Raw genomic sequence first — 14,180 nt, 5'->3', positions numbered from 1 at the left:
GATGTATCTGTATCACGACCAACAAGCAGGACATGAAACAAAGAGCTAAATAGCCGCTCTAAAACTTCTAGGAATGATTTTATGAGGCGCCGAATGTACCAATATTATATAGAACAATTATTTGTTATATAATCATTATTTATTAAATAATAACTATTATTTATATATAATTCACATTTTATTTGTAAATAACTACTATTATATAAAATATCATTTCTAATTATTTATATGTAATTCCAAGTAATACTTCATTATTTGTAAATAATAATAGTTCGACATTCCATTATTTATAAATAATGATTATTTGTTTTTCATTATTTATAAATAATGATTATTTGTTTTTCATTATTTATAAATAATGATTATTTGTTTTTCATTATTTATAAATAATGATTATTTGTTTTTCATTATTTATAAATAATGATTATTTGTTTTTCATTATTTATAAATAATTTGTTGAGTTTTCCATTATTTATAAATAATGATTATTTGTTAAATAATGAAAACGTCTTCTTCATTATTTATAAATAATTTTTTCGAGTGCACCATTATTCTCATTATTTATAAATAATCATTATTTAATGTTCGAGTTTTCCATTATTTATAAATAAAGATTATTTGTTAAATAATGAAATATCTACTTCATTATTTATAAATAATAATTTTGTTTCAATATCCCATTATTTATAAATAATCATTATTTATATACAAATAACCATTATTTATTAAATAATGCCATTATTTATTAAATAATGGAAAACTCGCTATAACATGCAAATGTGGGACCGCCCATGATATGAATATTCATGATGCGATATCCTTTTTCGTGATTTTTCTTCACAAATTTTTGTCCATTTCCTCTTCATAATGACATTTCTTGAAGCAATTTTCTAGGGATATGGTCTGATTGTAATATTCTTCATTTTCTATATAACTTCGTCTTCGTAGAAATATCAAAAAGTGTAATTTTATACGATTTTTCCTACAGTTCACAATCCCCATAGGCGCGCGTGTATCGTAGGGACAACCGGTGAATCGATCGAAATACTACGTTGGTTGGTCCCCGGAAGTGGCGGGCAGAATTTAGCCCGAATCCTCGATGGAAGTCGATCAAGTGCATATGAGCTGAGAGAGTGAAATATCAGTGTACTTGTACAGGCCCTTCTACTTTTTATAAATATTTCTTGTTGCTTTTTTTGTTAAGTTAATTTTTCCTGGTGTAGAGATAAGTTTCAGTTCTAATAATGCACTTCAAATACATTTTGGAATGTCTGTTTGAGGCGTTTGGGGCGATTTCATGCACCCTGGCCCCAAAATGCTCGCAACGACAATACGGGGGCATGATGACCCCTAAATTTTTAAAAACTTATTTTTCTATTGAAAATTATCACAAAATTCACCAAAAGTGTGCACGAAAGCCTTCGTATTTCACTTTTAAAACTCCAAAAAGTGCCCAAATGACAAGCTTGGTCGCTTCGCTGTGTCGCTTTCAACTTGAGAACGTTTACGCGTCTGCATGCTTCCTACCCCCCTCCTCCGAAAGAAATTCTGTATACGGCCATGCTCTAAAGAGCCTGGCACATTGATTTATGTATACTTTCATTTTCATTATTTTTATCTCATTATCAACATGGCCTTACGCAGAATTTTTTCCAGGGGGGCCGGGGGCCGGAGCATGACGCACGTAAACTTTCTCAAAAAAATCTTGAAAGCGAGACAGCCACGGGACCAAGCCCAAATGACAAGCTTGGTCGCTTCGCTGTCTCGCTTTCAACTTGAGAACGTTTACGCGCGTCTGCCCCCACCCCCCGAAAGAAATTCTGTGAACGGCCATGCTCAAAAGAGCATATGGCACATTGATTTATATGTACTTTTTATTTTCATTATTTTTATCACATTATCATCATGGCCTTACACAGAATTTTTACCGGGGGGGGGGGGGAGCAGCTAGGACGCGCGTAAAGTTTCTCAAAAAAATCTTGAAAGCGAGACAGCGACGCGACCAAGCTCAAATGACAAGCTTGGTCGCTTCGCTTTTTCAAGATTTTTATGAGAAAGTTTACGCGTGTCCTGCTCCCCCCACCCCCCCCTCCCGGAAAAAATTCTGCGTAAGGCCATGATGATAATGAGATAAAATTAATGAAAATGAAGTATACATAAATCAATGTGCCAGGCTCTTTAGAGCATGGCCGTATACAGAATTTCTTTCGGAGGAGGGGGGGGGGGGGAAGCAGACGCGTAAACGTTCTCAAGTTGAAAGCGACACAGCGAAGCGACCAAGCTTGTCATTTGGGCACTTTTTGGAGTTTTAAAAGTGAAATACGAAGGCTTTCGTGCACACTTTTGGTGAATTTTGTGATAATTTTCAATAGAAAAATAAGTTTTTAAAAATTTAGGGGTCATCATGCCCCCGTATTGTCGTTGCGAGCATTTTGGGGCCAGGGTGCATGAAATCGCCCCAAACGCCTCAAACACTGAGACATTCCAAAATGTATTTGAAGTGCATTATTAGAACTGAAACTCATCTCTACACCAGGAAAAATTAACTTAACAAAAAAAGCAACAAGAAATATTTATAAAAAGTAGAAGGGCCTGTACAAGTACACTGATATTTCACTCTCTCAGCTCATATGCACTTGATCGACTTCCATCGAGGATTCGGGCTAAATTCTGCCCGCCACTTCCGGGGACCAACCAACGTAGTATTTCGATCGATTCACCGGTTGTCCCTACGATACACGCGCGCCTATGGGGATTGTGAACTGTAGGAAAAATCGTATAAAATTACACTTTTTGATATTTCTACGAAGACGAAGTTATATAGAAAATGAAGAATATTACAATCAGACCATATCCCTAGAAAATTGCTTCAAGAAATGTCATTATGAAGAGGAAATGGACAAAAATTTGTGAAGAAAAATCACGAAAAAGGAAATCGCATCATGAATATTCATATCATGGGCGGTCCCACATTTGCATGTTATAGCGAGTTTTCCATTATTTAATAAATAATGGCATTATTTAATAAATAATGGCATTATTTAATAAATAATGGTTATTTGTATATAAATAATGATTATTTGTATATAATGGCAAACTGTAAAAATTGTTTATAAATAATGATTATTTATAAATAATGGGATATTGAAACAAAATTATTATTTATAAATAATGAAGTAGATATTTCATTATTTAACAAATAATCTTTATTTATAAATAATGGAAAACTCGAACATTAAATAATGATTATTTATAAATAATGAGAATAATGGTGCACTCGAAAAAATTATTTATAAATAATGAAGTAGACGTTTTCATTATTTAACAAATAATCATTATTTATAAATAATGGAAAACTCAACAAATTATTTATAAATAATGAAAAACAAATAATCATTATTTATAAATAATGAAAAACAAATAATCATTATTTATAAATAATGAAAAACAAATAATCATTATTGATAAATAATGAAAAACAAATAATCATTATTTATAAATAATGAAAAACAAATAATCATTATTTATAAATAATGGAATGTCGAACTATTATTATTTACAAATAATGAAGTATTACTTGGAATTATATATAAATAATTAGAAATGATATTTTATATAATAGTAGTTATTTACAAATAAAATGTGAATTATATATAAATAATAGTTATTATTTAATAAATAATGATTATATAACAAATAATTGTTCTATATAATATTGGTACATTCGGCGCCTCATATGATTTCACCGCCACCTGATACTTCTTGACACGCTAGGGCCGATAATTGCCAGGACTGATCAACAAAACGGATAGAAGAGAATGACTAGGGGGGGGGTGCAAGAACCTTTAAAGCGTTCAAAACCAATTCCAGGGTAAGCCCCCAAATCACAGTACAAGTCCTTCGATTAAACATAATTTGTATTTGATTTGCAACGTCTCCATATGCAGACGCAGATCCAGGGGAGGAGCGCCACCGCTCCCTGTATAGTAAACAAAATACAATTCTGCCTCAGTATTTTTTTAAATGTCTTCCCTTCCCGAAGTGACTGTTTCATTTGATTGTATTCATTCATTTGTTTTCCTTTTCGTGCAAGAACATATTAACATGTAATAATAATAATAACAAATGCAATTTATTTGGCGCCATGCCCATCTCGTTAGAAATGCTCAAGGCGCACAGGAGTGAAGGAAGGAAGTAAACACAACATCACAGGAACACAGAAATCATTGATAAAAGGAGGTGTAAGTTTTAGCTTAATCTTGAATGTTTTGACACACTTGCTATTACGGATCTCTTGGGGAGGGAATTCCAAGGTGAGGGCCGCACATAGGGGTGTTTTTTGTCAGAAAATTCAGAAGAATTTTATTTACTTTAAGAGCCCTCTTATCAATGAGATGTGCTACCCTCCCCGATCTTAGGGAGATAACAAAGAGGATAACAAGGGGAATGTGAGAACCACCCGCCTGACATCAGGGGCCCGTTGTATAAAACTTTTGCCATCAATTTAATTTAATGTGTAATTTTCAATTGCATAATTTGGTTTGCCAGAGTTTTTGTTTATTTGCCAGAGTTTTTTTATGGCAAACGTTTTATGCAACGGGCCTCAGATGTGGAGTCGGGAGGAATACTTCCATCCATGCAATCCCACAATGAAGCAAACTGCGAAGAAGAGAACAATTCCAGGAATAGTTAATATGACCGTCATTGATGATACTAGCATAGTTTAAGAACCCCTGGGAAAGCTATCAGGATGAGTACTTTTATCATATCCATTCCATCTCATATTCTTCATGTTCTTATGAAACAAACCGTTGAAAAAATGACAATTCCAGGAATAATTTAACCGTCATTGATGATACTTACTAGTAGTTGAAGAATACATGGGGAAGCAGTCAGGAGGAGTATTTTCATATTTATTCCATCTCATATTCTTTTGAGACAAACCGTGAAGAAAATAACAATTCCAGGAATAATTTGTCAGTCGGGTGATACTTCAAATGTGTTGAAGAACGTATGAGGATAATGGTCAGCAGCCTAGCATCAAGTGATTTCTATAGCTGTGGACAAGAGCAGGGGCGGATCCTGGGTTTTCCAAAAGATGTTTTCACCGAAAATTTAAGGTCATTTCGTCCGCGGTAAATTTGAAAAGCAAAAAAAAAAAAAAATATGTCCTCACTTTCAAGGGGGGGGGGGGCACGCTTGGGTAAAAATGGTATATTTACATTGCAAATTTTGATTATGGCTCTCGAAGGGGGCACGGGCCGGCTGTGCCCTCCACCCCTGGATCCGCCACTGGTCAAGAGAACCCCTCCCATATATGGAAAGCTTGATTTGTATAGGAAAATCAGAAATCAGAAAAGATTGACCGTCGTCTGATATTTTCATAGTTAATAATAACAGGGCCCGCTGGGAGAACAGTTTTCAGAACTGAAGTGGATACCCTAGGTAAATATACCTATATTACTATTTGTATTATTATCTTTATGGTTGATTTTGAAGAGAACCTCTCAGGGAGTTTCTGAAGATTGAAGTGGTCAACTGTGATTAGTGTTTTTTATTGAGGAAGGGGGGGATGAATATTTCATTCATTTTTTCCACTTACGAAGTAGTAAAATTATGACCCCGTGATTTAGTGGCTTGTGCCATTACATCGGGTTGTCGCGTCCGGTCGGGCAATCGCGAAACCCGACTATTCGAAAACAAAAAGGGCCACTAATTTCCCGAAATATGAGGTCGGGTCCAGTTTACCCGACCATTCGAGAAAGGGCACCCTTAATTCCCGAATGGTCCCGTCGGTTCAGTTTACCCGATGTTTTGCGAAAATTATAGCAAAAATTTTCGAATGGTCGGGTAAAGTGGACCCGACCTTTCGGGGATTAACAGATTAAGAGTCCCCTTTCTCAACGAGTTAACCCGATGTAATGGTATAGACACATACCATTGTATAGTGCTTCAATCTCTTCTTGTTTAGTTAATATCACGATCACATAAGTGAGGGTTTTTTTTGTTCAGCCCCCTCTGTCAAAATCGTTCCTTGTTTACCATTAGTCTTTGGATAGAAACAGCAACGGTCACAGTTCACTGGTTCATGGAATAATTTGACTGTCATTCACGCTGAATAAAATCTCTGTGGATCAAATCAACACAGTGACTTCCAGAATTAGTTGAATAATGAACAGGGGAGGGTGGTTTAAAAGCCCCTATCTTGACCATTAAATATCTATTGACAGAGTCTGACAATTGCAAGAACCTTGCCTTTCTAAATAGAGAAACACTTCCAGAGAAAATGTAACTGTGGTTTGATCTGGGATCGTAGTAATTGTCATATTAACATCCGGTGACTATAATAGGATTTCCAATTCGATTCAATCAACATTCATTTTCTTCCAATTGACTTTTTTCATGCAAAGTTATAGAAATCAGTTATGTAGTACAAAGATATTACGAATGCAATATTTACAAATTATGTGAACCAGTAAGAGGGCGTAAATCCCAGTAGGCAGATGCCTGTAATAGGATATACACCCGTAATTCATAAATATTTATTTATATCAGTGGTGTAATGAGCCAAAATTTTGACTGCGGCAAATAAGGCATAGCGGACAAAATTTACCACAAAAAATTTGCAAGTAAAGCGAGCGAAAAATTTCGACATTTTCTACTACAAAAATAAAACTTTGTGATACATTTTTACATAATATTCAGAAATTGATTTCACTCTTCTCTCTTTCCTTTTTTATTTTTCTTTTTTTCTTGGTCGTGTAAGCCAGTGGTTTACATCTGTTCCATTCAACATTCTAATAGGAGATAAACGGTGACGATGCGGATGTTGCGTTGCTTGGGAATACATTTCTTGGAAGATCTTGACCAGCATCACTGTCGGATAATAAACTGCTCTGAAGATTGCAACGCTCAAATATCAACATGGGGTTAGTTCTAGGTTAATGAGAGTGTTATCATGACTATCTTGACTTGCATCTTGTAGTTTTGTCTTGATTTATATTTTCATAAGATGTGATCTGGGTCTTCCCCGTCCTTTTTGGATATGAAGCAAAATACGCCATAAACATTAAACATGATTCTTATTGACTGCCCAACTCTATAGCTTAATTTTATATTTGATAATCATAATTTTATTCTGAGAATATATTGCGTGAAGTGAGCCTCGACCAATTTACCAAACCCGCGGGCACAAAGTTTTGCCAACGCCCCCCCCCCTCCATTATATAGCAAGTTCAAATCATGCGACAAATATGCTCTTCCTCCAATTTTGTTCTGTCCGTTGAATTTCCTTGTAAATTTTTTTTTCTCAAAAATTCAAGTTTATTTATCTCCCTTGATTACACACCTAGTTTAAACTCAAGTTGTTACTATTTATACATGATATTAAAAAATCGGTATACATGAGTTTTTTTATTGGTTTAGCTATTTCGGTACACACAATACATATTCGTTGGACCAACTAATTCGTAGATTGGATATGTAATTTGAATTCAAAGGTGACTTGTGATAACTTGAAAAGCTTAAAAAGATCTTAAAGATTACGGTTACAGACAAATCGAAGGCGAGAAAGCTCTGAGGATTAAACATGATTCTTATTGACTGCCCAGTCAACTCTATAGCTTAATTTTGTATTTCATAATCATATTCTGAGATTGTATTACGCGAAGTGAGCTTCGACCAATTTACCAAATATGAACAAGAATAAAATGCTAAATCTAAGCAGACCAAAAATAATTGAGTGAAAGAAATCGATATTAAGAGAAAATAGCTTATCGGATGTAGAGATGGGTATGTTAAGAGAAAATAACTGCTTACGTACTTTCAATCATGCATGGTTAAAAATCCGTCAATATACATACCACATTCATCATTGCATGCATAATGGAAAATTACATTACAAGAATGTTATTTTAAAAAGGTTTTTGTTTTTCATCCACTTTCCATTAGGCTTAATGTGGTTATTTTGCGGCGATAAGATTGCTTTTGCTATGAGATGATTTTAGCAACAGCAATTTTGAAATCCTTGGTGAAGAAGAGGTGGAAGAAGAAGAAGAAGGAGAAGAAGGAGAAGAAGAAGGAGAAGGAGAAGAAAGACAGAAAGAAGAAGAAGAAATAAGAAAAAGAAGAAAAGGGAGGAGGAGAAAACGGAGGAGGAGAAGAAAAAGAAGAAGAAGAAGGGGAAGAATTAGAAGAAGAAGAAGAAGGAGATGAATAATAACATGAAGAAGAAGAAATAGAAGTAGAAGAAGAATAAGAGGAAGAAGAAGAAGAAGAAGAAGAGGAAGAAGAAAGAAAGAAAGAAGGAAAGAAAGAAGAAGAAAAAGCAAGAGAAGAAGAAGTAGAAGAAGAAGAAGATAATAATAAAAATAAAAACCACCATTCCCCCTCCCCGTCTATCTTTCTTTCTTTCGCCCCCCTTCCTTCCTATCTCTCTCCCCCTCTCTCTCCCCCTCTCTCTCTCCCTCCCCCTCTCTCCCCCTCCCCTCTCTCTCTCTCTCTCCCTCCCCCTCTCTCTCTGCATGGCCTTCTCATGCCCTTCTCTTCCTTCGCTATACACCCATCTCTATACTCTTTCTGTTGTCACTATTAATAGTCTATATTTTTCACACGGGGTGTGGGCTAGATTCACCACTGATATAATTATGAATTAAAGTTTGAAAAAAAAAAACATCGCGAGGTGATGAACAAAACATTCAACATATATTTTACACTCTAAAAAGCTGGGTTATTAAACTGACAACAGTTATCGTGATGTTAAAATTACACCCAAGAGAATGAGTGGTGTATCCAGCCTCCCCCCTCCCCCATGTGAAAATTGTAGGCTGCAAATTCAGAAAAGGGACAGTTACCTAGAAAAGTGTGCATTTTATTTCGTTTGCCACCCCCGCGACGTCAATTCTTGTTCATTTGGGGGGGGGGGGGTGTGGACCGATTTGTGAAAAGTCATGGATCCGCCCGAGTATGCCATCGTTACAAAGGCTTGGAAAAAAAAACACGTGAAGGTTTTAGTTTCTGGAATGATTGTGAAATACATTGGCCATAGCATTTTGAATTGTGCATTCTTAATATATCTGGTATTTAAGATTTAAAAAAATACACGACAAACGTGCGATTGAGTAAATAAGATATTTAATATACACCAAATAAGTTTATACAGTACTTTATACAAACATCAATACAATTAGTTTCGTATTACAGATCTATTTGTAGAACCAAACAATTTGAATATTTTTAAATTAAAAATGCTGCATAAAATGATTTCATAGTATTGGCAATTTGATTGAAAGGAAAACAAGTTTAATGACAAACTATAGCTGGGAAATTTTACATCAGGAGCTATAAATTGCGAGTGTTGAAATACGTCTAATATATACCAAATTAAAAAGGCCTCCATTAAAAATGGTGAAGCTCCTTTTCGCGTATCTACATGGTGACAAACATATATTACATCAATTGTAAGAGTTAAAACAATACATATTTATAAACATGCTCTATGTTCTTAATATTGAAATACAAATATACATAAATCCGTTAAATAGCTTGCAGATGCAGATTAAATACAAATAAAAACTTCTCCCATTTTTCTCAGGATAATACTTTCCTCTTTTCAGCCTCACTGAATGAATACCAATCACCACCTAGGACAAAGTGCAAAGTAATGAATACAAGATATGAAAATTATATGAGTAATCATACAGGTGTATCGTAAGTTTTGTTTTCTTTTATCATCAGATCATAAACATTCAATTTCATAAAAATTCGAACAGTAATTTCATTAACTTCCTTCTTTGTTACTTTTATGGGCTGTTGCAAGAAAATATTTGCAATCAATTTCAGTTGAAAAGTCACAAATGATAAATCAGTTTTATCTAAAGTAAATCAATTTATACTTGTTAATGCAAGAAGCAGACCTGATGGGTCCCGTCTTACAAAGAGTTGCGATTGATCCGACTAACCACAACTATGGAAAGCCAGCAACGTCAACATCTAAAATACAATTTTTCAAAATATAGTCTAGATAATTGATGTATATTCATACATTCATTGTTCTCTTGAAGATTCAGTGTGATTCTCGTTGTTTACTAAGGAGATTGTGCAAATTTCCTGCAGAAAAAAATTATGGCATGGAATGGATTTCCATACAGTTGAGATTGATTAGATCAATCGTAATTCTTTGTAAGACGGAGCCCAGTAATCAATTGCAAATTTGCAATTAATTAAGATTTGTGATTGATTGTAATACCTAAACTTGACTTGCAATCGATTGTACACTGCAAAAACTCAGGTGTTGATTTAACACGAGCCCGGAATCTATATATGTCCACACTAGAGACGTATTGAAACAACACCGGTTTGGAATCAAACCGATGCTGTTTTAATACTAATTGGTGTTGTATGAACACCTATCTGGTGTTAGACCAAAACCAAACTGGTGTTGTTTAACACTTCTCTGGTGTGGACATATATAGATTCCGGGCTGGTGTTATATCAACACCGGTGTTTTTGAAGTGTAAGTTTTCCTGCATTGCCCCATAAGTCGGCAACACCGGATGGCAACACCAGCCAACCAAGTACTTTTGATTATGTGAATGATTGTAGTCAATTGCAGAAAATCTTAGCAGACGTGGATCCAGAGTGAGAGGGGGGGGGGGGGGGGTGAGCTCAGGGGACAAGTGTCCCCATAAGTTCAAAATTGTGTAGCGTGCGCCCTCTTTTAGAGACGCGCCAATTTGTCATTGAAATATTTTGTTTGTTTTTTTATTAAAATAATTATCTTATTTTTTTTTTTTTTTGGGGGGGGGGCGGGGGTGGGATGTTTGTCAAATTTCTCAGGCAGCTTAGTGTCTTGTTTGGAAAGAGATACCTTCTATTCGCCTGTCAGAAAATTATTAATAAATCAACGCACTAGCTTTATGTGCCTAAACTTTTCATTTTTGGTTGACGTCACCATATGCTATTGATAGGTATTAACTTTAGTTTCCATAGAAACAATGATTGTTCAGCAGTTCCAAATTCAAAACAAAGACATCTATTGATTCTTTGACTGACAACTTGACACTGATGAAGACTATAATGAAAATAATTAATGATGCCTCGAAAAGCAATCACCGCCCCATCACTTTCATGAATAACACATTCACTGAGAGAAAGATAAAACATTGCTTGAATTATTGCAAGATACGTCAGGAGTATAGCAATCACTTTGATATTAATGAACATTTAAGACGAAGTATGAAACGGATTCTTTTCTCGTTTGTCTATGTTTGAGTTGATTTGCTTTACGCTGATATACATGTACAACAGTCCAACTCGCTAACCAAATCATTCCATCAACAATCTTTGACGATAGAGGTCGCTCTTATGTTTGATATCATCAACCATGTCAATCCCCGGCAAGCAGGGTGAAGCTAAGTTGGATAATAATTTCAAGTAGTCTTGATGATTGGTGAGGTGACTACAGGCAGTTGCTTTAATTTTCCCCTCCAATAATTCAGCTTAATATTCCTTAATCTTAGCACAGTCAACTTTGATTATAAACTGTAATAATCCTGTGGAAGTTTTCTCTGACATGACTGTGTTTAAAAATATTCCTTTCCGATAGAATTTAAATGACAACACATTGTTTTTTTTCACAGTTCAAGTGTCTTTACGTTGCCATTTAGAGGATCTGTTCAGGCTCAGTGACATCCGCAGGATTCGACAATCATATCGCTGTATTTCTTTAGCGTGACTGTCGAGTCCCGTTCGATGTAGAGAAGGATTAACGGTTCCATCTTGTCCGGGACGCAGCATGGAGTTGGCACCCCCGTTTGGACCCCCAGCAAGTGCATTATGCTCTGAATTAGGGCGTGGTTTGACGGATGAAGTTCCTGCAATCATTAAAAAAAAGGAAAGAAGAAGAAGAAAAAAAACATTAGTAGTATATTTATGTAATGTTTGCTTTGTTAATGGTGCATTGTGAAAACATATTGAAAAAATCATATACGATGTAAAATTAATAGAAAATGTCGAAATGATAATTATCCAAAATGTCCGTTAACACCCAAACAACCAAAAACTCTATCGCTTGAAGGTATCAATTAACCTGCCTTATATAATATATCTCATGTATCACGTTATTTACTCATTTGAAGAAAAAAAAACCCGGAGGACTCAGTTGAAATAATAAACGTCAAGTGCATTTTGGTAGAACGAGGGAACTGCATGGATAACATAATAACATCAAGACAGTGTATATATCCAGAATCACTTTATCAGTACATATTGAAAGCAAATCGACAGACAGCTTGACAGACGATCATTCCTCAAATCCGATAAGCAGGTAACCATGGTAACGAATAAAACTCATGTGACAGTCATGATTGTGAGCTCCATTTCAACATTTTATTTGAGATCACCTTCAAGAACCGAATCATCTTTAGTTCTTGAAGATGGTCTGAAATACAAGGTCGAAAAAGAAATCTTATAATCACCACGACTCTGAATGGAGTTTTATCAGCGCCATTTATATGAGGTAAACTGGCAAATGGACATTCGATTGATTTTTTTACTAGTAAATGTGCTCTGTATCTACGAATAGGACATCCACTTTCATTTTTCTTTCTCACCTTTTGGATTGGGAAGGAGCACTGCCCAGCACAGTAGAACGCCTGAAACCTTGCTGGTGCGATGACGTAATCATCCCATCCAATGGCCTGGAAGTCAACGTTCATCGAGTGCCTGTCACATACATCGGTAGCTTCCGTCACCGGCCCGATGTCGAGATGCTTTGGGCGTGGCTTGTTCAGCTTCTTCTTCCGTGCACGTGACTTCTCCTCCGCGTCCAACATCATGTTTTTGCTCTTCTCCTTTTTTCGCTGATTCCGCGCTCGCCTCCTGTTCGACTTGATGCGCCTCATGTTCTGCTCTGCGAAAAATGAGAAGGCCGTGTGCGTCGTAGCTGGGAAGGTTTTCACGACAGGATGCAGGGGGTACTCATTGTTGTCGACCGGCTCGACGTCTACTACTTCGTTGCTGAAGAGCGTATCGTTGTCGTCGAATGTTTCGTTGGTGTCATTGGCCTCCGCGCTTCTGCGTCGCCTCACTTCTTGATCAGGGAGCAGCGAATCCATTTCTTTTCTCGCTAACTTCTCGGCTAATCTTTGCCAATTCGATTGCGCGTTTCCTTTTTCCGCAGAGACGTCCTCCGTGTACAAGAACACAAACGGTTTTACCAACTTTTCATGAGAGCCGTCTTGATAGGGCGTGGCCTGGTGACTGACCACGCCTTCCCCGATGTACATAGCTATCGTCACCCTCTCTGTCGCGTCGATCAAGACGTGATTGAGCAATGACGTCACATTCGTCACCAGCCAACCATTCTTCGGGATTTTCAAATTCTGGACGCCGATTGGATGGCACTCCGAAGCTTTGATGTAGTAGAATGAGATGGGGATCTCCTCATGTTCTTGGCTGTCAATCTCCAGGAAGTTCTTGGCATAGAAGTGAAGCTCTGCATATTTAAGTTCTTCCGGGTCGTCGAGCGAGTGCATTGGTCGCATCGTGAAGACGTACGCTTCCCCAAGTCCTGTGCATTTTTGTCCTGCAGATTTGAAAGGATAGTGAAAGTAAAATGAAAGAGAATGGTTAGCAAATTTATTCAGAAACCAAAACCAATTCAACAACAACACGGAAATACCATTATATAGATCATCTTTTTGGATCAATATCAAGCATAGTTTGGCAACCCCTCGGCTTCACCGCTCACTCCCGCGTACACTCTGCATTGCCATACGGACTCGATTTCATGTAATCCGAAAATTGAACAGCGACATCTAACGTCATGGGTTACAACACTCTTAAAGGAGAATGAAACCCTTGAAACCAGCTGAATCCATATCAAAAAGAAAAATCAAAGAAACATATTGTTGAAAGTTTGAGGAAGATTGAATGAATAATAAGAAAGTTATGAGCATTTGAATGTCGAGATCACTAATGCTATGTAGATCCTCCCATCGGCAATGCGACCAAGATCTGTGATGTCACACACGTACAACTCCCTCATTACTTTAGTACTTATTTCACTTATATTCTCACTTTTATAGAGTCTATCACAAGGTGAGGTGTTCTCTTTATGAGAGGACGAGTACAGAGGTTTCACAACATTATATCATTGATGAATCGTTTGTCATATGATT

The 14,180-nt window shown here is 36.3% G+C and overlaps 1 protein-coding gene across 1 annotated transcript; it reads right to left on the bottom strand.

Annotated features, from left to right (window-relative positions):
• Nucleotides 1-9,115: 9,115 nt before the first annotated feature.
• LOC129281300 (bone morphogenetic protein 3-like) lies at nucleotides 9,116-13,584 on the bottom strand. The gene is made up of 2 exons (XM_054917239.2): nucleotides 12,612-13,584; nucleotides 9,116-11,873 (listed from the first exon to the last, which is right to left on the bottom strand). The coding sequence occupies exons 1-2, from the start codon at nucleotides 13,542-13,544 to the stop codon at nucleotides 11,682-11,684; spliced, it is 1,125 nt and encodes a 374-aa protein (XP_054773214.2). The 5' UTR covers nucleotides 13,545-13,584; the 3' UTR covers nucleotides 9,116-11,681.
• Nucleotides 13,585-14,180: the final 596 nt, after the last annotated feature.

This window comes from Lytechinus pictus, chromosome 18 (assembly GCF_037042905.1).
Source record: "Lytechinus pictus isolate F3 Inbred chromosome 18, Lp3.0, whole genome shotgun sequence".
NCBI lineage: Eukaryota > Metazoa > Echinodermata > Echinoidea > Temnopleuroida > Toxopneustidae > Lytechinus > Lytechinus pictus.
This window is presented reverse-complemented; position numbering and strand designations above follow the sequence as displayed.

Excerpts from the sequence above, each read along its gene's own strand:
- LOC129281300 (XM_054917239.2), bottom strand. The coding sequence starts at position 13,544 with ATGCGACCAATGCACTCGCTCGACGACCCGGAAGAACTTAAATATGCA. Across the intron at positions 11,874-12,611 it reads GCTCCTTCCCAATCCAAAAG|GAACTTCATCCGTCAAACCA; the intron begins GTGAGAAAGAAA and ends TAATGATTGCAG.